The sequence below is a fragment of the Asterias rubens genome, chromosome 5 (genome assembly GCF_902459465.1).
Source record: "Asterias rubens chromosome 5, eAstRub1.3, whole genome shotgun sequence".
Classification (NCBI taxonomy): Eukaryota; Metazoa; Echinodermata; class Asteroidea; order Forcipulatida; family Asteriidae; genus Asterias; species Asterias rubens.
Genome location: NC_047066.1, coordinates 4,613,870 through 4,638,295, shown reverse-complemented (window position 1 = coordinate 4,638,295; position 24,426 = coordinate 4,613,870). Strand labels below are relative to the sequence as shown.

The following is a 24,426-nucleotide window of genomic DNA, read 5'->3' as shown; positions in this document are numbered from 1 at the left end:
TCATGTAAACAAATAATAATAAATTAGTAGAAAAGACCTGTCCGAGTCCATAGTAAGCAGCTTCACTTTAGAATTGTACTTAAAATAATCTTTAAAAATAATGAAGCAAACACTTAAACCTGTGCCCAATTTAAAAGAGCTGCTAAAACAATTATGCGTACCAGAAATGGGTTATCGGCTTAAAAAAAACATGTGTATTATTAATATTAATAATAATAATAATAATAATAATAATAATAATAATAATAATAATAATAAAACCATTCTTAAATAACGCATGAAATCAAGTTAGCAGAAATATTGGGCAGCCACATTGCACGTTTACCATGGATTTGCATTGTGACGCCATATATTTTTGTGCGGTAAGCACCGGAAGGTTAGCATGCCTTTCGTGTGCTTACAGTTAGCAGCGCTATGAAATGGAAATCGCACAGTAAGCACAAAATCGGCCGCTAAGCAGCGCTTTGAAATTGGTCCCAGGTCCTTGTTTGCTCCGAGCATGAAGTAAAATCTTTCGATTTCCTTACAATTTATAACAATTTATTAAATGTTAAATTTGCATCGGGGATAAAGAACATTCATTTTGGTTTTTAAAGGCAGTGGACACTATTGGTAATTGTCAAAGACTAGTCTTCACAGTTGGTGTATCTCAACATATGCATAAAATAACAAAGCTGTCAAAATTTGAGCTCAATTGGTCATCGAACTTGCGAGATAATAATGAAAGAAAAAACACCCTTGTCACACGAAGTTGTGTGCATTTAGATGGTTGATTTCTAAAAGTTCTAAATCTGAAGTCTCGAAATCAAATTCATGGAAAATTACTTCTTTCTCGAAAACTATGGCACTTCAGAGGGAGCCGTTTCTCACAATGTTTTATACCATCAACCTCTCCCCATTACTCGTCACCAAGAAAGGTTTTATGCCAATAATTATGTTGAGTAATTACCAATAGTGTCCACTGCCTTTAACCATATACACCGATGTGTGTTAGCACTGTATACCCAGTACTTACCCGAGTTCTGTGAATATTCTTTATTCCCGATGTAAACTTAACATTTAATAAATGGTTTGCAGTACCCGCTGCTAAAACATAGGATTCAAAATGCCTCTAGCCACCGGGCAATGTCGGTGGTATAGTTGGTATGACACTGCTCTAGAATTGCTAAGGTCTTGGGTTCAATCCCACCCGAGTAATATGCCTGTGATTTTTTGTTCACAGAACTCGGGTAAGTACCGAGTATACAGTGCTAACAGGCATCGGTGTATACGGGTAAAAACCAAAATGAATAATTTATAACAAGCTGACTTATTGGTTTTAAGATTTCAGAAAGGCCCCTCACAACTTTACTAATAATATAATCACAAAATCAACAATAATATGAAGCGATTCAGGGATTTTTATAATATTTCTCGGTTATGGACAGAAAATGAACGCTTCCAAAATGTTTTTGTTTGTTTGGGGTGATACTTACAGAAAGCAGTAGTCTATACTGGAAACCAGGGTAATCCTTGGCACACTTCTCACAATGGTACGTTCCATCCCCATTATCAGTGACTTTCTTATTGCATTCCGACGATGAACACGCCTGAAGAAAGAAAGAAAAATACAACAAACTTTAAACATTGACACAGAGAGAGGAAAATGCGGCTATGCATAATCACTATTCTCGGACTGTTCCTGTAGTTGAGCAAATTGTTGTGGTCACTGTTTAGACATTTTGATTTTCTTTTATTTTAAATTGTTGGTGAGTGGGTCCTAAGAATTAAGTAAAAAAACGAAACTGTGTTTTTATATGTGGGAAGAAAAGCGATACATATGTTCAAAGGTCAATAAGGTTTTTATATGTTATATTTTCATTTCTTTCAGAATTTGATCTTTAACAAAAAATAAAATTTAAAAAATTGGGGGGGGGGGGGATAAAAAAACAAATATATTCTTTGAAAAACTGTGAAAACAACATCCCTGATATATGTAGTAGGCTGAAATAAAAGGAAAAACTTAGGGCGTCAAATATTCATTTTACACTTAGCTGTGTTCTGCTATCTCCCTAATATTCTCTAAAACCCAGTCCTTCAATTAACACTTTTTAACCGATTTGTTGTCAATTAGTGTTTTTTGGAAAACTCACCGTGTACATGCTGTTATCCTTCTTCATGAAGATGATCGTCCCCTTTGTGGTGAAGTAGTCAGGCTGTAATTAAAAAAATATGTACATTAATTATATATTTTATTATCATTTTCTTTATAATTATTCAAACTGTTTGCCAGAGGCAACATTGCATCGAATTGTACTTCATAAAATAGCATATCTTAAATAGTACAAATGGCAGATTCAACAGGCAGAACAAAAGTTAATAGATTTACATATCTAATTTTTACTTGTTGTCAGACAAATTTAGACTTGTTGAAAAGTAAATTGAACAGGCAAGTCAAGAACAATACATACAATGATATCATATGCGACTTTAAAATTTGAAAAAACATAAAACAATTACTATAATTATTTTAAATATTGATATATTTCACTAGGCCTACACATCCAACAGCACATTGACAAATAACAGCATAAGTAGCAAAACAAGAATATGCGTTCAGTTTTAAATGTGGGAGGAAAACCACAAATTGGGAAACACACATGCAATCAGGCAGGAACTGAAAACACAATCCACATATCTGGTCTAGGGGGGGGTCCACAGAGGTTAAAGACATTAAAGGCACTGAACACTATTGGTAATTGTCGAAGAGACCAGTCTTCTCACTTGGTGTATCTCAACATATGCATAAAATAACAAACCTGTTAAAATTTGAACTCAATTGGTCGTCAAAGTTGCGAGATAATAATGGAAGAAAAAACACCCTTGTCACACGAAGTTGTGTGCTTTCACATGCTTGATTTAGAGACCTCAAAATCTTATTCTGAGGTCTCGAAATCAAATTCGTGGAAAATTATTTCGTTCTCAAAAACTATGTTACTTCAGAGGGAGCCGTTTCTCACAAAGTTTTCAACACTCCATTGCTTATTACCAAATAAGTTTGTATTTATTTTGAGTAACTACCAATAGTGTCCACTGCCTTTAAAAGAAACAACTGAACAAACCTAAGGCTCAACCAAGTGGTGTTCTCTAAAGGTTCTCCTACTTAATATCCATGTATGCATAATAATCACAATCAAATTATTTATTTTACACATAATTCAAATCAATCACATTCAACATTTACATCCTGTATCGGTGAAAACGAAGGAAAAATATTCAAACTCAAAACACAATCATAATATAATAACATCAAAATCTTATTTAGCGCACATATCTACCAGCAAGATACTCAAGGCGCTTAATACTTTTTTACAGAAGGATAGATTATTGAAGTTATTAATTCTGAGACTCAATTATGTAGCACCTTATATGGGTTTACAAGGTGCTTCGGCGCATTCAGCAGCCACAGCCAGAAATATATATTTAAACCATAGACATTCAAGAACTTGATTGGGAAAAGAAAAATGCAAAATAATGGATCATGAGCAAACCAATGTAGGGGTAATTAGTCAATATTACCATGAAATGCAAAATGAAATGCATTATGAAAGAGAAGGAGCTGACTACAAGGGGAAATACAAAGAAATTCGGATGATTTCATTATGCAAAAAAAAAAAAAAATTATAAATGGTAAAAACAACTTAAATAAAACAAAGGCACATTGTATGCAAACAAGAATCACATGAGCAACAAGATACTTTGTACTCAAGATCAGATCCCAATTGCATAGAGCTACTTAGGCATAATTGCTTTGTGCTTAAAGGCACTGGACACCTTTAGTAATTGTCAAAGACTAGTCTTCTCACATCATGTAAAACACCCTTGTCACCCAAGTTGTGTGCTTTCAGATGCCTCGAGTTCGAAACCTCAGCTGAGGTCTGGAATTCATTTCAAATATTTTAGTGATAAATTACTTCTTTTTCAAAAACTGTGTTACTTCAGAGGGAGCCGTTTCTGAAAATGTTTTATACTATCAACAGCTCTCCATTTCTCATGACCAAGTAAGTTTTTATGCTAACTATTTTTTTCAGTAATTACCAATAGTGTACAGTGCCTTTAAGGTTAAGCAGCTCTATGAAAATGAAACCAGGGCCCAATTTCATACAGCTGCTTAAGCACAAAAAGTAGCTCAGCAAAAAAAATAAAAAATTATGCTAACCAGAATATGGTCACCAGCCAGGCTACCATGTCATGTGTAAAATTTTTGACTGGTATCCTGCTTATTACTGCTAAGCGGAAAACTATTAAGCTGTAAGCAGCTCTATGAAATCAGGCCCTGGTGCCAATTTGTCATACTTATTTATATTCCCAGCCCTCCCTTAGTATTCTCTAAGCTTACCTTTTCTCCTTGTCCAAGGTTCTGTGAGACGACCTCTTCTAGGGTCAACCATTTGGCGTTAGCCCCACCTCCCCCGCCCATCCTCTGTCCAGAGATGGACTGGACATCCTGCGTACGGCCAACCTTGTCAAACCTTTACAAGAAAATTAACAATACAATTAGAACTTGCGATTTCACCCCAAAAGTCTGCCACTAAAAGGCCACTGACATCTGACAACTTCCTTGTGAAAATAAATAATAATATAGCACATTGTACAATAACAGTATCAGTGCGCTTTACAATAGTGCCCTGGTCAGTGGGACAATAACATTAGTCTTGTTGATTTGTTGCCCATTATTTTCCAGAAAGACATCAGGGGTCAATTTCAAAAAGAACTTAGGACCAGTCCTAGGAAATATTAAAAACTGAAGGCTAGTCCCAACTCGAGATATTAAGACTAGTCTTAAAGACAATGGACACTATTGGTAGTTGTCAAAGATCAGTCTTCTAACATGGTGTATCTCAACATATGCATAAAATAACAAACCTGTGAACATTTGAGCTCAATCGGCCGGCGAGGTTGCGAAATAATAATGAAAGAAACACCCTTGTCACACGAAGTTGTGTGCTTTCAGGTGCTTGATTTCGAGACCTCAAATTCTAAATCTCAGGTCTCGATATCAAATTTGTGGAAAATTACTTTTTTCTCGAAAACTACTTTACTTCAGAGGAAGCCGTTTCTCACAGTGTTTTTTACCATCAACAGCTCTCCATTACTCGTTACCAAATACGGTTTTATGCTACTAATTATTTTGAGTTATTACCAATAGTGTCCAGCTGCCTTTAAGAAAAAAAATTTTGGTCTTGCTTTCATTTGCACATGAGGAACATTGGAAAATATAAATTTCCTCTGAAACAATTTTTCTTTTCTGGACTAATTGAAATTAATTCAATTTTTCTTTAAATAGGTAAAATCTTGCAGCCGCTATGGGCATTCTGAAGCCACTAGCAGCTGCTTTGGTGTGGTCCCTAAAGGTTAAAGGAACATTACAGAATTGGTAAGAAAAATACTCGTCTAAGGTCACAGATTTACATCGAACTAACACGGTCTAATGATGATGATAGTAGAAAACATCCCTTGAAATAGTTCTGTCTGAAATCTCATATTTGATGAGGAATAAATAAAACTAATTTTCTGTTTGGAGTTTATCACTCAGTGAGCGTTTTACTAATTTTCTTTTAATAGATCTAATGCAAAACGTGTTATCAGTTTTTCATTTTTTTCTTGTGACCCAGATGACCGATCAATCTCAAACGCGAACAAGTTCGTCAGTTTATGTTATGGTGGATAACATAAAGTGCTTAGTCAGCAAGCAACTGTTTTGCTAGCAAAAACCAATTCTGTAATGTTCCTTTTAAGATAGAAGTTCTTCACTCCGCCATGTTGACTTACCATCCTTTAAGTTGGTGTGCTCGTGGGATGTCGGGATTGATCTGCACCGTACTAGACATGAGTACCGAGAGAGAACGCCCACCAAAATCAGACAGTCTGGCTCCCTTCACTGCAATCACCGGGTTACTGGATCCATCAAACTTTTCAGCCTGCGGAAATGTTATAAAGGATTTAGTTAGAGTAATAATTTACCATTAGAGTGTCATGGCCGAGTGGTCAAGAGCATTGAATTCAAGTTCTAGTGGTTAAGTCATCATTCTAAGCGTGAGTGAAACAACAGAGGACGGCATTCAAAGTTAACGATCAGACTTGTTCACAACCTAACCAGAGCACATTACCACGTTACTTCTATTCCTGCATCAGACTGGAATGTAGTGAACTCCCATTCTTCTACGGGAACATGCTGAACACATTGATGATGTAAAAGGAGACTGCATGATTAAATCATCATTGTGCATTACACAACACACAGATCCAACAGCAGCTTTACATCCAATCCAAAAGGACGCACCAATAATGGTTCAGTGTGTTTCTTAAGGACACAGGTGTCTTGCCCTGGACTCAAACCCACACTCTGCTGATCAGAAACACCAGAGCTACAGTCCGGTGCTCTTAACTGCTCGGCCATAACACACTAGAGTTTGGGCATTTAACCGTTTCACATTTGGAAGCATAGCAACATAGGATTCGAACTGCCTCTAGCCACCGGGCTAACTCATTGGTCTAGTTGGTATGACACTGCTCTGGAATGCAAAGGTCGTGGGTTCGAATCCCACCCGAGTAATATGCCTGTGATTTTTTGTTCACAGGACTCGGGTAAGTACTAGTATACAATGCTAACAGACATCGGTGTATATGGGTTAAAACCAAAATGAATATTCATAGCAATGTAGTTAAAGTCTTTGCTCAATTAAGCTTACATCATTTCCCCACAGTGTGAGATTGACAATCTTCTCGGAATCATCAATGATTTGAAGCTCCCTCTTGGTCAGCTCACGGTTAGTCGTCTTGGTTGTTATCGTAGATACATCACCGGTACTCTTCACCACACCAATGATATCTGAAATGTCAAACAATGAAATGAAGCAAATGAAGACATTTGTTGAGGGAAAGGTTTAATTTTGGCTTTACTCAGACACGGACTGTTTCTGAAAGTCGAAAGACCCTTCCCATGATAAACGATAGTGCACACTACCACTGGTTTAAGGCAGTGGACACTATTGGTAATAACTCAAAACAATTGTTAGCATAAAACAAGTTACTTGGTAACAGAGAGCTGTTGATAGTATAAAACATTGTGAGAAAACATTCTGAAGTGACAGAGTTTTTGAGAAAGAAGTTATTTCCACAAATTTGATTTCAAGACCTCAGAATAAGATTTGTAGGTCCCGAAATCAAGCATCTGAAGGCACACAGCTTTGGGTGACAAGGGTGTTTTTTCTTCCATTATTATCTCGCAACTTTACCAATAGTGTCCAGTGTCTTTAACAAAATGAGGGAACATCTTACCTTTTTGTTTGGTGTTGATGGTGGCGTGTGTGCATTTACCTTAGCGTTTGCCCATCAATAGTGTCTGTACGCATGCGTGGTTGTATTAGCACCAGCAGTGTCTATGGCTCGATTGCTAAAAACTATGCAGTAAACTGCCATAGCTATAGTCAGCCAAAGTCACTTTAGCTGCAAACAGCTGTTTTTTGTTTTTCCTCTTTTTTTTTTGCCACATCTCAATTTGAACGTTTCTACTCGTTTCCTAATAGACCAGGGCCCAATTTCATGGCTCTGCTTACGGCCGAATTCTGTGCTTACGATCACCATTCTCCGCTTACGTACAAGCGCTGAATTGCAGCGCTAGCTGTGTAAGTTTAGAATGCCTAGGAACGAGGAGTATGCACGCGCAGCAGCCAAATTCCCCGCTAACCAGTGAAATATACACTTGCCGTGTACACAGAATTCCCTGCTTCCGTAAAGCGCTGATTCAGTGCTTACAGTAAGCAGAGCCATAAAGTTTGGCCCTGTAGTTATTGACCCCTTGCATACTAATATCACAAGCACAAACAGCGCCGTGCCCTCACTGAGGTCAAAGAAAGGCCTCAACCTAGAGTTGTGTACACATGTGCATGTTTCCGCCGAATGACTTCAGCAAACGGCAGGATATATGCAAGGGGTCAATAAAGTGTCTTTTTTTGCGGAGTCCTTTTATAGAGAAGCAATTTATCATATTTTTGACTGCATGAAGGCACTTTCAACTCAGCCTATAATAAAATGTTATTATTCTTATTAAATCTTTTCTCATATCTATGGCGAAATAAACAGTAACAACTTGTTTGCTTGTATTGCAATGCATTATTTCAGTTTACATATGCCATTGAGTGTCAAAAATACTCCACACTAAAAACAGAACCAAGTACCCCAGATTCAGATAACTTGTTAAATGTCATGTTTTTTTCTCTTACTAGTAATAATGCAAGAGTCTGACATACCGATTCAGTGATCATTTGAATGGTCAAAAGATTTTCTGAAATCCAGGAATTTTGAGCAAAAACTACACCATCAAATCAGAGTGCTGTATAATAAAAAAAAAAGTGTCTTGCTCGATGACACAAAATGTCTTGTCCCGGATTCGAACCCACACCAAGATGACCAAGACACAAGAAATTGATTCCGGTTTACCGGAGAAATTAGACATTTATTTACAACAGAGTCATTTACCAAATAATAAACAAGACATTTCTTCTTTTATTTAATCTTGGGTATTCATCAATATCCATAGTAAGAAATTGGTAAGAATTACATTTTTTGACAATACATGCAATATGGTTAAACAAGCTTTTTAAAGAAAAAACAAAAGGCTTTGAAAATTTGCATGGTAGGAGTGAAATGTGTAAATCTTTTTGAGAAGTGTTTGTTCTGAACAGAACCGGTGGTCGACAACTCAACAATGCGATCAGTATGCTATGATCTTCTTTAAAGGCATTGTACACGTTCGGTAATTGTCAAAGACCAGTGTTCTCACTTGGTGTATCCCATAATAAGCATAAAATAACAAGCCTGTGAAAATTTGGGCTCAATTGGTCATCGAAGTTGCGATAAAATGATGAAAGAAAAAAACACCCTTGTTAGACGAATTTGTGTGCTTTCAGATAGGAATAAAAGACTTCTTTTATTAATTTTCTGAGAAACTACCTCTTTCTCAAAAACTACGTAACTTCAGAGGGAGTCGTTTCCCACAATGTTTTATACTATCAACAGCTCTCCAATGCCCGTTACCAAGTCAGTTTTTAAGTTAATATTTGTTTTGAGTTGTTACCAAACGTGTATCTTCCCTTTAGAGAAAAACAAGAATGCGTAAATTTGTAAAAACAAGTAATATCAAGCCGATTGCATACTTTAGCAATCATGTATTGAATGTTTTCAACCCTTTTGCCTGCTCACTTCCAAAAGTGACACAATCATTGACTACTCTGCGAATACATGTACTTGGCATGCAGGGAGTTAACTAGCTTTGGCAAACTTTAACAAATAAAATATTCATTGAATATTACAAAATTATACTTTGGAATTTGTTGGTACACAATGTTAAAAAATAATTTTGCTTGCAAAAGCAATACAAAAAAAAGACCTTCACAACTAGAAGGCAATTGTGATGCAATCTTGTAGTATTTCACTTTCACTGGGTGAAAAAATCCCCATGGAATTAACCATGAAATGATGTGCAAACTATTGTGGTTAGCAACCAAACTTTGTTACAAACTTGAACTTGAACTGTTTTGATCTAGAAATTAATAGGGTTTCCTGTCCCACTACCAGAAATAGATGCTCTGTAGTCACTGGCTCAACCTTTTATTATTGCACTCATTCACTCGTAACTTTCTTGTATGTACTTGGCTCGTCCCCTTCATTGCATCTGATAAAGAAGTTGTTGCTTTGAAAGCTCATGCACTTTTTTTGGAAGTTATTAGTCTAATAGTACTAACTAGACAAGTGTGGCAGGAGATTCTGTCCCCGATCGTCGTCCCCCCCCCCCCAACTTGATTCTGTCCCTCACACAGCAAACTGTGTACAAACTTCTTCTGATAGCGCCCTCTTTTGAAACATCCTCCTTCAGCCCATGTTAACTTCGTTAAATGGGGGACAGAATCGCTGGCGGACAGGTTTCCCTGTAACTTTCACTTATTCAGCATGTTACTGTTAGAGAGTCATGTTGACAGCTAGTTTTCCCAATCTTGAGCACAAAAATATTGCGAAATACAAGTTTACTTGCTTTTGTAAAAGCTTTCAAACTGTATATATGGCCACATAAAATTTGGCAGTTATGCTGAACCAACCAGTTAACCAATATCTCTCTTTAACGGTCATGATTATAAAACAAACCATCTTTGGGTAGTAATTTTCAGTACTAGCTTTGGCAAATTTTAACAAATAAAATATTCATTGAATATTACAAAATTATACTTTATAATTTTTTGGTACACAATATTCAAAAGTAATTTTGCTTGCAAAAGCAAAAAAAAAAAAAAACCTTCACAACTAGAAGGTGCTAATCTGCAGGATTATTTTGAGTAATTTCTTCAATAAATTATGAGAATATCATTGTCACAAAGAAACCACGACTAAACCAAGTACAGAAAACATTATGAATAAAGCCTGACGAGTTCTTTTTCGGTAAAACAATGTGGTGTTAGTTCACCTTGAACTAGTCAGCATCTCTGCCTTAAGTTTACTAAGATAGCATCAGCAGCAGCACCGAAATCTCGGACTTGCCTCCCAAGCATAATGAAAAACTAACATGTTTGTTTGGTTTTGGTTTTGGTTTTACTTTCATTGGTTACTCTCTCAAACGCTGTACCATCTCTAGGAAATAACAGATGATTGATCAGTTCTTTGGACTAATTGTGTAGACTAGAATCATGTCAGTTTTCAAATAATCAACAAATTCAGTCGCCTGGTTTGCTTTTCTTATTTTTCTTCGAACCATTCCATCCTCGTCTCCCATCAGACCTTCCACCTCTACTTTGACGATAACTTGAGCTCTGTGTCGTCGTTCTTCTTCCTTCTATGGTGCTAAGACCATGAATGGGTGATAACCTCTGACCCTCACGTGAATTCTGCTCTTCGTTTGATCTTTCCCCTGGTCTAACTGTCCTTTGGAGTGTTGTTCTGAGATCACCAGAAGCTCTAGGTTGTGTCATTTCTTCAAGAGTTTGAAGATATTCAGCAGATAATGTCTCAGAACCTAAAGATGGAATCTCCATTGGCCATCCTGGTTGCGCACCCTGGTCTGTGACAGCACCCTCAGTTGGCATCCATTGTGACTGATGGTGTCCTAACGATGCCCGTGCGCCTCCAACTACTGTCCACTCGCTATCGTCCTCTTCAGGAGGGTGCTCCTCAAATAAGGCCTCCTCCGCCGGCAAAACCTCCCCGGACGCATCCTGCATGTAGCCCTGCTGCTCAGAAGCTGCACCACCGTCTGAGTCATAGGACACAGGAAACCCATATTGCTGGAATGAGAGACCAACGGACATCTGTAAAGTTTGACTGATCTCCTGTAAGCTGCCAAGAATCAGCTTTGAGTCCTCAGCTCGTTGTTCCGCCGTGCGCAGACGACGGCGCTCCACTTGAAGGCACTCGCGATCGACTTCAACACGATCTTGCTCCAAGGCGAATCGCTGTCGATCCAGACTCAGTTGATCTCGCTGAAGCTGCACTTGTTCTTGCATTGCCTTCAGTTTCTCTTGTTCTGTCTTTAAATGATCTTCGGTCATCAGAAGCCTCCCTTGCTCCAGGAGGAGACGCTGGCTTTCGAAGTCTAGACGTTTGCGTTCAAGTGCTAGATGTTCGCGCTGTACATCGAGATGATCTTGCTGTAACTCTTCAGTCTGATCCTGCTTCACTACGAGGTTCTCATCAGGAATGTGGGTCGTTGCTGAAGGCTTAACTTTGGGCCTTACTGGTTTCAAGCCTGAATCAGAACTTTGAACTCCATCCATTTCAAAGCTTGGTGTGGTTTGAGAGGTGGAGTCACTCTTTTCGTTTTTTGTGTCTGTAGCTTGGGTGTTGTTTGAAACAGAATCATTAAGCGTATTTCCGTCAGGTTGAGCAACTGACTCAGCATCTGTCTGCATATTAGATAGTGATGGCTTAGGTATCTCCAACTCTGATACTGTGTCAGTGTTAAAGAAGATCTCTTCAGTGCTAGACGGGACAACAGTATCAGTGACTTTCACGTCTTCAACATGATTGGTGGCGCAGTTTGGTTTTACATGAGAGACAAAATCATCAGCTCTTGATGTCACTTTTGACTTGAAATCTTCCTGAGGGTCAAGTGGCTGTGAGACTTCAACAGATTTTGAACCTGCTTCTTCAGTGACCTCATTAATGGTCTTTGGCTCAACTCCAACTTGTGAGTTTTGACTTACACTTTGGGTCATTGAATTCTCTGATGGAGATAATTCACTGGCATCATTTGCTTTTGATGATCCAGTTGAGGTTTGGAGCTCAGTTTCAAGGGAACCTGCATCTTCATTTGCATCTTGCCTCGATTCCAGCAGATTCTTAGGAAGTGTGGTGGTATCAGTCCAAGAGGCTTGATCATCCTTTGAGATTGAAAGAGACTTACTCATGGCCTGACAGCTTTTCCCTGAGCTCCCCGAGTGGCTAGACAGGCTCTGGCTAGGACAGGCTCTGGCTAGGCAGGCTCTGGCTAGACAGGCTCTGGCTAGCGTCATCAGACTTTGAGTAGGAAGCCAACTCGCTGTCAGATTCGGAGCTATCCTTATTATCAGAATCATCAGTTGATTTGTCCTCTTCAACTGACCTGAATGAGGTTGCTGATTTAGGCTCACTGAGGGATTTGACTTCTTCTTTAATAATCTTTTCAGTTCCGTCTTTCTCAGAAGCAAGTTCCCCTCCCTGGTCTTGGTCAGTCTGTACCCCCTCCTGGTCCTGGTCAGCCTGTACCGCTCCCTGGACTTGGTCAGTCTGTTTGTCAACAGCAGCATTTGAGACATCGCTCTGCTCAGCTCTCTCTGAGGAAGGAGACTGCTGCTTGGCTTTCTTGCGTCGTTTTTTACGGCGACGAGTTGAGTCTCCAGTTTTTGCAGTAGACTCTTCAGCCGGACCCTTGAGACTGTCTGCAGGAAGTTCATTCTCATTTGATGGTGATTCTACATTGTCAACTGATGTTTCTTCAACTGGTGTGTTCCTCGACTCAGCTTTACTCTTTGCCCTAGCTGCTTTCTTTCTCAAACTCGCCAGAGCAGCGTCACGTCTCTCTTGATCTATGGCACCACCCCTGGTGTTGCCAGTTTTTGTCGGTTTGACATCAGCAGCGATATTCCGGATGTGCTGTGCAAGCGCAGCCAGTTCTGGTTTGGCGTTCAGTTCGATCTCCGGTGCAGCAGCAGAAGCATTTCTCTGGTATCCTGAAGGACGTACTTGCGTTGGTGTCGCTTGAGGGACAGGTGATGGTGTGGGAGCAGAAGAGGTTTGAGGAGCTGTTGTGGAAGGCACAGGGCTTCTAAACACTGGAGCTCCTTGCTGCCCCTGCATACCTCTGTGGGTACCAGGAGGGCCAGGTGGCCCATTTTGGAAGACACGTATCATTGGTGTCGGAGGTTGACCTGGCCGACACTGAAACTGAATCTGGAATGCAGCGCCAGCATTGACAGTTGAGGTTGAGGGAGATGGAGCCACTGTTGATGAAACAGGAGCAGGCATTCCTGGTCGTTGACCAATTGTGGGATGCTGATGGTGCATAACAAATGTTGGTGCTACTGCAGTCACAGCATTTCCAGGAGGTAAATTAGGCGGTACATTTGAAAATACTACCCGTGGACCTTGAACAACATGATGATGGTGCACGGTAGACAAAGACATTGTTGAGGTGGTAGCAGACCCCGATGCAGACACGGCAGTCTCAGGTCTAGGACCAGCTACTAGATTATGATGGACCACAAAACCTGAGGTCGATGTACCAGTAGTGCCAGTCGACACCAATGTCGATGTAGTAGGCACCAGCATTCGCAGACCGGGAGCCGCATGTCCAGACGATAAACCAGGCGGTGCATTTGAAAATACTACTCTAGGTCCATGAACAACATGATTATGGTGCACGGTAGAAGACACTGTTGAGGTGGTGGCAGACCCTGGAGTCTCAGTTCTAGGACCAGCTACAAGATTATGATGGACCACAAAACCGGAGGTCGTCGTACTAGTAGTACCCGTCGACACCGATGTTGATGTAGTAGGCACCAGCATCCGCAGACCGGGAGCAGCATGTCTAGATTGTAAACCAGGCGGTGCATTTGAAAATACCACCCGCGGTCCATGAACAACATGGTGATGGTGCACTGTACAAGAGGAACTTGTTGAGGTGGTGGCAGACCCTGGAGTTGCAGTTCTGGGACCAGCTACGAGATTATGATGGACCATAATACCTGGGGTTGGCATACCAGTAGTTCCAGATACCGCTGTTGATACATTAGGAAGCGTCGCCCTCGGACTGGGCCCAGGGTGCTGATGGTGCATGATGCGAATCATCGGGCCCGTCCCACGGAAGCCAAAGACCTGCTGTTGTGTTCCTCCGGGTCCAGGCACCATGAACCTCTGAGTGGGAAACCCTTGAAACACCTGTTGAGTTCCTCCCTCCCCTGGCACTGGATGGAGGATGCTGACCTGATGACCTTGGCCTGCTGGTGCTGCCCGATTAGCTTGACTGGCAGTTGTTGTCAAGGCAGATAGTGAGGGTACGGGTAGTACAGTCGCTACTGGTTTGGCAGCAGGGGGTCCACTGCTACTGGACTCGGCCGTTTTGTTCTCTAAAAGTAAAAAGAAAATTTCATTTGAACTTAGCATCCTCTTCAAGATTAATCAAAACAATAACGTTTTAAAAAGATTTAAGCCTACATGGTCAGCTAGTGTGCGTTTTCAACTTTTTAAAGAAAATTAAAAGCCTTACTAAATGATAGCTATGACATTTACAAAACAATTCACAAATAAATGGTTTGAATGAGAAATTAAAAAATAAGGTCAACAAAAAATTTCTACAACTTTTCTTATAAACAGAACAAAACAATTGTTTTTAAATGATGAAAAATAATAGTATCATGCATTTTAACTCCAATACAGGGGATGGAATGCTTGACTGTGGCTGCCCCTATTATTGCATCCTTCCCAGAAATATATCATCATTAACATTTTTCTGTAAGAAATCTATAAAAATAAAAAAAAAATAAAAACTGAAAAAAAAAAAAAAAACTCACTCATACCTTTTTAATGATCTGTTCTGTATATTTCTTCTTTTAGAAACAGTCTTGAATCTTGAAGGGTCCATACTTATTCTTGGCTTCTAAAAGTATGTTCTTTCTTTGTGCAGTGCGCCTTTAAGGCAACTGCCTGCGGTACAGACCTGCATCATGTTATCATTACACGCAATCGGCCATATGCTTCCCCAATGTACATGAGTGGTGCGAAAAGAAGTTTGGATGAAATACGTGTCCAAGCAACACCGGCGACCATCATAACCGCACTGATTTTTAAAGCAATGCATTATAATAAAAAAACATTGGGCAGTTATATGTTAGTTAACAGCATGACGTCCATCTTTGCAGTTTGATTTTTTTAAACTTTTAACTGTACTCAGTTACCCACATCGCATCGCGGTAGATTTAAAAGATGGAGCTTGTGTATATGGGCGATATGACTCCCAAAACAGTTGGTACGAGTGACGTCAATTAAGCTTGGGCGGTATCACGATATTATCGAATATCGCGATATTAATTTGGAAACGATTTCGATATCGGATGGACTTGGTTTTAATCGAAATATCGATATATCTTATCGCAATATCGATTAAATATCGCGATGTATTTGCTAGCTGAGACATCTTGCACCCCATAGGTTTGGAGTAAAACCAGAAGAATAGGTCATTAGAACACCTCTCTTAAGCTATGACTGTCTCTTCTACAACTTTCACTTGGAGTTTGAAGACTGATGATGTCAAATTTCATTAATCGCGATTATATCGAATATCGCTATATATATTGTCGGCGATATATCGTGAATAAAATAAATCGATATCGCCCAAGCTCAACGTCAATGCAAGTTATCTATTAACAGAGTAGTCCAACTTTTAAGGAATACACAAAGACCAATTTTGAGTTCCTCATATCATAAAGCCAGGAAACAATTTATCCACATTACTTTTATATATTTGGTTTGCGGTTACACCATGTGTTTTATCTACTTGCCAGGTAAAGTTCTAAGAGAACTGTCCTTCATTCTACTACCGCAGAGCAGATTTATCGGATGTTTGGGAGACTTCTTAGTTCTGAAAAGAACAGTCCTGCTTTTTTAACAACTACCTGCGCGGAAGGTACACTTTATTTTTTTTTTATTATTTATTGCTGATTACTATGTTAACAAACAGATCAGTCTTCAATTTTTTTGCAACTGAATCGCAGGAATTGAAAGTACATAAAGATAACACATTATCAAAATTTCAATCAACAAAATAACATAAATATTTTAAAATTTAACCCTTTGGCTTTTAAAATAGGTCATGTTTTGCAGTTATCACAAATTAAACTGAAATAGAAAAGAAGACAAAAATCAACAACCAGCATTTCATCCCCTAGATTGGTTTCGGACAAAAGTTCTCTCCTCTTACCAAGCATAGTATCCTTGCTCATGTTCTCCAGCTGCGAGACCGTCCTGAAATCAAACTGCATCGTAGGGATGGACTCATCTTCCTCTTCGCATGGCACCACCGTCGTGTCGTTGTTGAACGTCATCTCGTAGTCGTTGGTAATGGACGTGTATTGTCTGTTGGCGGACTTCAAAGAGCCTCGAGATATGTAGTAAACCTGAAGAAAACCAAGAAAGACATTTTTGAATAAGCGTTGAAATTTGGAAAATCTAAAGACCAGTGATGGCCGACTTCAAAGTTCCTTGAGATATGTAGTGAAGAAAACCAAGAAAGAATTTTATTTGGAATAAGCCTGCAAATCCGAAAATCTAAAGACCTCTGTTGGCAGATTTCTGAGTGCCTCCAGATAAGTAGTAAAACCTGAAGGAAACCAACAAAGACATTTTGGAATTAGAGTTAAAATCTTAAAATCTATCTCGAGATAAGTAGTACACCTGAGGAAATCCTAGGAGGATATTTTTGTACAAGGACTTGGAGATACAATCCAAGAATCTTATAACCTCTTGCAAAGGGCACATCGCTGAGAACAAACAATGGACAACCATCTGCCATTGAGAGATAATCCTTATCTCGAGATAGATTTTCAGATATGTTTGAAAGGATGTCAGACAACTCGTCCGTCAGACAACTCGACAGTTCGGACAACTCCACGGTTGAGACAGCTCAACCAGTTGGACGACTCTACGGTTCAGACAACTCGACTTTTAGACAACACGACGGATGGCCAAGAGGAGTCAACAGTTGAACAGACCTCCGTTACTGACATGTTTACACAAATTTCCTGTAAATCCTAACTCAAACCCTAACCTTAATCTTACCCTAACCCTAACCCTAACCCCCCCCCCCCTTCCCTGCCCAGTGCGCACCCCGTGCTGAGGCCCCCGTCACGGCCATCCGTCGACTTGTCTTGGTCCCAAGTGAAGTTATCTGTCAGTTGAAAAACCTAAGAGCGATCCTCCTCAGGGAGCTGAGAAAGATTAAAGGAATGTTATTGGCTCAATGACCAGGGCACTAAATGTAAAGCACATTTACAGGTTATTGTACAATTCGACCAAAGGGTGAAAGAAAGTGATCCTGTGCGTTTCGCATACACAAAAGGTGTACGTTTTTGTTGATTTTTTTTGTTAGGGGAAAATTCAAACACGGATTAAGTAGGAAGAAACCGTTACTGGAAAAAGGACATGGTTAAAAATACACTAGTCACATATCAAAAGTTTCCTCTGACTAAAAAACGAAAGTTGGTTACTACATGTTACACACAACTCTTATACATGCGTATCCAACAGGATACTTATAAATGGTCAGCAACTTGAACTGTTAGGTATACATGGCAAAACCATGGTCAGTCGCATTACGATCAGTCGCATTACGGTCAGTCGCATCACAGTTTTTCCAGTCAACAGATAAATGTTAACCTCAATCCATACTTATCTCACCTTTCCGACCTCAATCATGTCATAGAATTTGTCGCACTGATCTTTGAATGCCGTGGCTCTGATCTCTCCAGACTGATCGCAGAGGTCCAATGAGAACAGCTTGCCCTCTCCTCTGGAGTTACTCCAAGTCCGGATATTAGACTTGCTGGACACGCGGGCCTTGATGGTCCACCTGTGCAAAATGAAAAATGAAGGCTTTGTTGAGAGCTGCCATCACACACCACATTTACCGGTCCCCCAGTCTTTACCCACAAGGATAAAGACAGGCACTTGTTTTATAGATCCAGTGATTTCATTGGATACAATGATTCCATTGGATGAACTTGCAGTGATGTTAACTTTTATACCCGTGTTTTGATTGGTCCGAGGTCTGTATACAGCGTGCATAATGTTTGTACACATTGTACTTGCACATGTACAGGGCCCTATTTCAAAGCGCTGCTAAGCACAAAAATTTGCTTAGCATGAAATTTCTCCCTTAATAAAAATAGGAATTCCAACCAAATTTCCACGTGATTTTCAGGACAAGCAAACAACAGCTGCATACCAGTGTAAGAACCAACATGCAACAAATGGAGTTTGGTTGGTAATCCTGTTTTTATCAAGGAAGAAATTTCATGCTAAGCAAATTTTTGTGCTTAGCAGGGCTATGAAATTGGGCCCTGGTATGTAATGTTGTATTATATGTATATACATGTACATGAACGTATAGTTTTACTGTGAATCTCTATGTGAAATGAATACAACGTCAAAGGTACATCCGTAAGGATCTGTTCGCTCGGTCAAGGTAGGTTTCTAGCGTAATAATCGGGCTATGTACACACCTGTTCTGGTAAGGTGTGAGACTGCTGATTGGCTGAGCTTGTTTAGGTGGACTCATCCCTGAAGCGGCGGCACCTCCATAGTTTGGCTTGTTGTAGCTACCACCAGCTCCCTGGAAGCTGCTACCCTTATTGACTGACATCGGTGAGGCTGGTTAGAGAGAGGACGACAAAATGAGAGAGGTTAGAAAAGACAGATTGCGGCAAAAACATCAACACAGTTGGCTTGTTGTAGCTACCACCAGCTCCCTGGAAGCTGCTACCCTTATTAACCGACATCGCCGAGGCTGGTTGGAGAGAGGCAACAAAATGAGAGAGGTTAGGAAAGACAGATTGAGGCAAAAAACATCAACACAGCTCCCTGGAAGCTGCTGCCCTTATTAACCGACATCGGTGAGGCTGGTTGGAGAGAGGACGACAAAATGAGAGAGGTTAGGAAAGACAGATTGAGGCAAAAAACATCAACACAGCTCCCTGGAAGCTGCTGCCCTTATTAACCGACATCGGTGAGGCTGGTTGGAGAGAGGACGACAAAATGAGAGAGGTTAGGAAAGACAGATTGAGGCAAAAAACATCAACACAGCTCCCTGGAGGCTGCTACCCTTATTAACCGACATCGGTGAGGCTGGTTAGAGAGAGGACGACAAAATGAGAGAGGTTAGGAAAGACAGATTGGGGCAAAAACATCAACACAGTTTGGTGTGGTTTAATCTCAACAGATGTATGTCCATATTTACAAGGTGCTGTGACGCATTCAGCAGCCACTGCCAGAAACACCAGGGCAAACCCTCTCTTTTTACATGCATTACACAACACACAAGACCAATGGCTCTGTGTCCCATTCAAAGTTTTTAGCCAGAGATGGTAAATAGGTGTCCAAATTTACTTGAATCGTAAAACCTGGGTGTCAAAACTGTTCACGCTTACATGTAAATGAGAGATCCAACTGGATGTCCAAATTTAAAACAGGGTGTCCAAAAAGACACCCAGACACCTATCAGCCTAACACTTTGGTCCCAACCAAAGAACGAGGCAATATTTGTTAAGTGATGATGTGGCCTGAAAACCAAACACACACACAAAATCAAGAGATTTGGACACAAACAATTCCGTTCATACCTGCTGGTTGTCTCATTGGTTGTTGTGGTGTTGCAGCCTGCTGCCCATTGGAACCGCCCCCAGTGCTGGGACCCAGGGGCAGAGCGACCGGATTACCCATCTTGCCCCCGACCTGAGAAGCTGTAGCTATGACCTTTACCTCCAGGACTATCACCACACGCCTACACAAAAATATAACTATTTTGTTTTAAATGTTGGTTTAATATCTGCTAAACATTGAAATGCTGGAAAAAAGAACACCTTTTGGGGCAATGCAGGGTTCGAAATTAACACTGGACCGCAGAGCCGAGGCCAGTGATTTTAGTGTTTGGCCTGTAAACCTACGACCATACAATTCCTGTGGTCTTGTGTTTTTGAATAATAACACCTCACTGCATTTTTAATTAACACTGGCAAGAGGTAAATACTATTATATTCAGTTGAGCGAGAGGCCGTCTTCAGCTGACGCCTTCTCGGGAAACTCTGATGGTCGTCTTCCACGCATCCTGGTCCAGCATCAGCGTCCTAAGCTCAGATGTTTCCTGTTGTGTTGCGTCCTTCTTCAGCTGATCAACGAATGTAATTCTCCTCCTGCCCTTGCTCCTGATTCCATCAATGGGTTCCCAGAGAACTAGTGGGCTCACAGCTAGCTCTGGATGGCGAACACAGTGTCCAGCAAGCCTCATCCTTCGTTCCCTGATCTTAACAGTTCCCTGATCTTGCCCAGAGCAATCTGGTTTTACTTGGTGTTAACGCTTGGTGTTACTGCAAACCAAATAGACTTTGGCTTTTCCCAAAAACATCTCATATGTGAAACTCTTCTTATTATTATTTGCTCTTCTCATTTTCCCCAAAATTTGAGCCCTGCGTTGCATGGCGAGGTATCAAAGTCTATTTGGTTTGCAGTAACACCAAGCGGTAACACCAAGTAAAACCAGATTGCTCAACCAGATTGCTCCTGCCCAGAGCAATCTGGTTTTAAGGCGCCAGAAACACGCCTACACACCTCTGCCCATAGTTCGCAACAGGATGCCCATAGTTCGCAACAGGGATCGGTACTTGTAGCCAGGCAGATAGGAGTTTGACTAGGAGAGGCCGTTTTTGAGACGCAGACCATATGGGACACTTTATAGGTGTGGAGTGGCTCAGAACTCCACACAATCCCGGTCATTCCTTGCCCTTTGACCCCCCAAGTGTATACTTGGGTTGAACATGTTCTTGTGAGAACTTGTCTTTGTATAAAAGAGAACACCTGTTTTACAAGTCCAAAGATAGCAAGGCCAGAAGTTGCGTATGTTAGATTTTCAGATTTTATTTTTTATTTGTTTGTTTTGTTTAAATCCCAATGCTGTCATTTCTTACCTGTTACCTGCCAGGCTGTTGCAGACGTAGCGCTCCAGGCAGATGACTGTGTTTGCTTCCAGGTTGCCATCGGTTACCATCTGGTTCAACTGCACAGCCAACATGGCTGCAAAGACCAAATGGAAAAAAACAAAGATGAACAAAGTGTCGCTATGGTTTAAAGCCATTTCATGACAGCCACCAACTGCCACAAATTTCGTCTCAATAGAAGGCCTTGGATTTCATTTTTGAGGGGCACAGAAATGTTTGTATTGGAACTTTGCAGAGGGCACCACAGCAAAAGCACAGGGCATTATGGCAATTGTTGTGGGTGCCATGGGTCATTTTGAGGCCTGTAATAAACACGGAATGATAATGCAACATACCTGAATTATTGTGAATTCCATCTGAAAGGAGTATCCGGTAACGATCCACGGCATTGTTTGTAGTTGTTGATTGGTTTAGTTTCTTCAGTGCCTTTATAAGTTAAAACATAAGAGGAAAAGAAATTATAAGACTTATCATTTCCACATTGACCTAATTCACCTGTTACAACAATTATTGAGTGTTTTTTGAGAGTCAGTCTTGCAGGGCTGTGGATTCTTTACACAATCGGATTGTGTTTCAGTAGCAAAATAGAAGACTGCCTGACTTTTTCCGTTATGACTTTATTTGCCCGACACTTAAAGCCATTATACACTTTCGGTAAACAGTATTGTCCAAGTCCCACACTTCGTGTATCACAACTTATTTATAAAATCATGAACCTGTGAAAATTTAGGCTCAACCGGTCATCTGAGTCGGGAGAAAATAACGGGAAAACCCACTCTTGTTTCCGCACGTTTCGCCGTGTCATGACATATGTTTAAAATAAATCCGTAATTGATCGAGAATTGATATTGTTTTAATGTTTTCTCAAAAAGTAAAGCATTTCATGTAATAATATTTCAAGAGAAGTCTTTCACCATTACCTTCTGTAAACCCTGTAAATTATTTGTAAATCTGTGAACTTTGGTTGTTGGTTCTGTACCGAAAGTGTCCAATGGCTTTAAACTAATGGCCTTGGGCCTGTGGACAAGATGGTGTATATTAATCTTATTTCACCGTCAGTTTTTATTTCTTTTCTCCTACTTACCAAGAGCTGGAATACCGGCTTGTCAACTTGTGTACCATCATTGATTGCCTGTAAAAAATATATCCCACATGACATAAAACTGTTGTTTATTATTGAACCAATTGAGAATCGGACCAAACACAAAACAACAATTATTGACACACGATTAGATTCCTTGATGCATCCCTTTCATGAAGAAGGGAACAGCATACAGATGTTCTGTCCCAACTAAGAATCAACCCTAAGACTATAGTTGAGTGTCACAATACAGTTGGGACAGCCAAACTATAGTTGGGGGGGGGGGGGGGCAACTGACCAGTCCAAACATGAGTGTACAGTTGGCACAGCCCAACTATAGTTGGGGCCAGTCCCAACTTGAGTGTGCTGTTACACGTTCTGTCTACGATAGCCAAACTATAGTTGAGATCTGTAGTAAGGAATTGGTCAAGCAAACGGTGGACCCATCCATGGGTGGTCGCCCATTGCATCATTATAAGCTGCTGTCACATGTCCAAATAATGTAACCTGGATAAATGGATTTGTATTCTTTTTCTCAAGTTCTTTTCCTGAGGGGATAGAAAAATACTTAATAAAATAATAAATAGGTATCCACTGACTGATCATAACACAATCGGGCAATCCCACGCATAGTTGGGCTGCCCAACTGTCTCACTCTGGTGCACTGACAGCCTGACTAGTAAATGGAATCAGGCAATCCCAGCTATGCCTATTATTAAAATAGAAGTTAGTTTCTGGCTAATTAATAAAATTAGTTGGGCCATTATTGAACTGTCCTGGCCAGTTGCATGACCTGTGTCTCGTGTGTTCCCATCACTCCCATTCCCAACAAAGTGTGTAACAAACATTGGTCCCATCATCAAGATTATTTAATTAATTAATTTAATTAATCTTATCAAACAACTTCTTATCTATTGGTTAACTTCCAATTTGCATTGCCTTTGATTTGATTTTGATTTTGATACTTTGGAAATAAACTGATTGAACTGATTCGATTGAAAATCCCAACTCTACTTACTACTAGCTAGGCCTACACTTTTTTAGCCCACCTTGTTGAGCTGTTAATGGCTCCGCTTTTAACATCGGTCTCATCACTGTCGCCAAATGGCGACAGTGATGAGACCGATATGGCGACAGTGATGAGACCGATGTTAAAAGCGGAGCCATGATCAGGCCTGATACTTCACGGAGGCAACGAAGGCGATTGCCTCCGTTGCCCCTTGCCATTGCCTTGGTGCCCGTGAAATGCTTTAGTAGAAATTTACAATCCCCTCATAGAGAGGGTGCCCTTTACCAAGGAGAAAATGCCTTGGTGCCCTTGCCCTTTCAAAAACGAAGCATACAGGCCTGCATGATGAGACCGATGTTAAAAGCGGAGCCATTAACAGCTCAACAAGGTGAACTAACACTTTTTGGGACAATTCTAATCTTAAGTTGGGACTGAACAAAGACAAAGTGACATTTATGATTTAGCACTGTCAAAAACTACAACTTCTAAATAAATGTCTACCATGTCTACAGCATGTACACATGATAATGATTGGAACATGTCCTTGCACAATCGATCATCACATGTGACGTTTGTACTTCAGCTCAACTCAACATAAAAACACAGTCCAAACAAATTGAAATACAGAAATACACACATACGCCAGTAGCCCCATCAAATGGTCCAATCCACTCCGTATCCTTGGGAATGGATTGGAACAATTTATGGGGCTAAATAGGCTAGATGTCTATCCAAACGTTATAAACAAGCGTTGATTAAGCCATAAGCCATGAAATAGAATGCTGCTCAGGCAGCCAGGTATTGAACAACACCAGAGTGACAGTCACACACGACGAGTCACATTCACAAAATTAAACTGAATTTAAAAATATAAAAATGAACATTATATTTCCCACCTTCAAGGCTCCGGATGATAACTGTACACTCATGATGTCTTACTTTACAACATAACTTAGTAACGTAGATGACAGAACTAAATAAGACTAGATTTTCTGAATTATTTCATGAGCAGGCGAGTCGAGTGCACTACAAATAATACATCAGTGCCTGAGTGTTATATTCTCCCAAAA

General features: G+C 40.2%; 1 protein-coding gene across 1 annotated transcript in view; it reads right to left on the bottom strand.

Moving 5' to 3' along the window:
* Positions 1–24,426, bottom strand: part of LOC117290438 (replication protein A 70 kDa DNA-binding subunit-like) — a 27,863-nt gene extending 3,437 nt beyond the window's left edge. The window contains exons 1-13 of the mRNA XM_033771851.1: positions 24,253–24,426; positions 22,351–22,398; positions 21,602–21,692; positions 21,237–21,342; positions 19,896–20,056; positions 18,780–18,927; positions 17,956–18,127; positions 16,481–16,676; positions 6,732–6,871; positions 5,812–5,960; positions 4,379–4,511; positions 2,133–2,195; positions 1,476–1,589 (exon numbers count right to left, since the gene is read on the bottom strand). Coding sequence (XP_033627742.1) covers positions 1,476–1,589; positions 2,133–2,195; positions 4,379–4,511; positions 5,812–5,960; positions 6,732–6,871; positions 16,481–16,676; positions 17,956–18,127; positions 18,780–18,927; positions 19,896–20,056; positions 21,237–21,342; positions 21,602–21,692; positions 22,351–22,398; positions 24,253–24,285 — 1,554 coding nt within the window. The 5' untranslated portion in view covers positions 24,286–24,426. The remainder of the gene's footprint in view (positions 1–1,475; positions 1,590–2,132; positions 2,196–4,378; positions 4,512–5,811; positions 5,961–6,731; positions 6,872–16,480; positions 16,677–17,955; positions 18,128–18,779; positions 18,928–19,895; positions 20,057–21,236; positions 21,343–21,601; positions 21,693–22,350; positions 22,399–24,252) is intronic.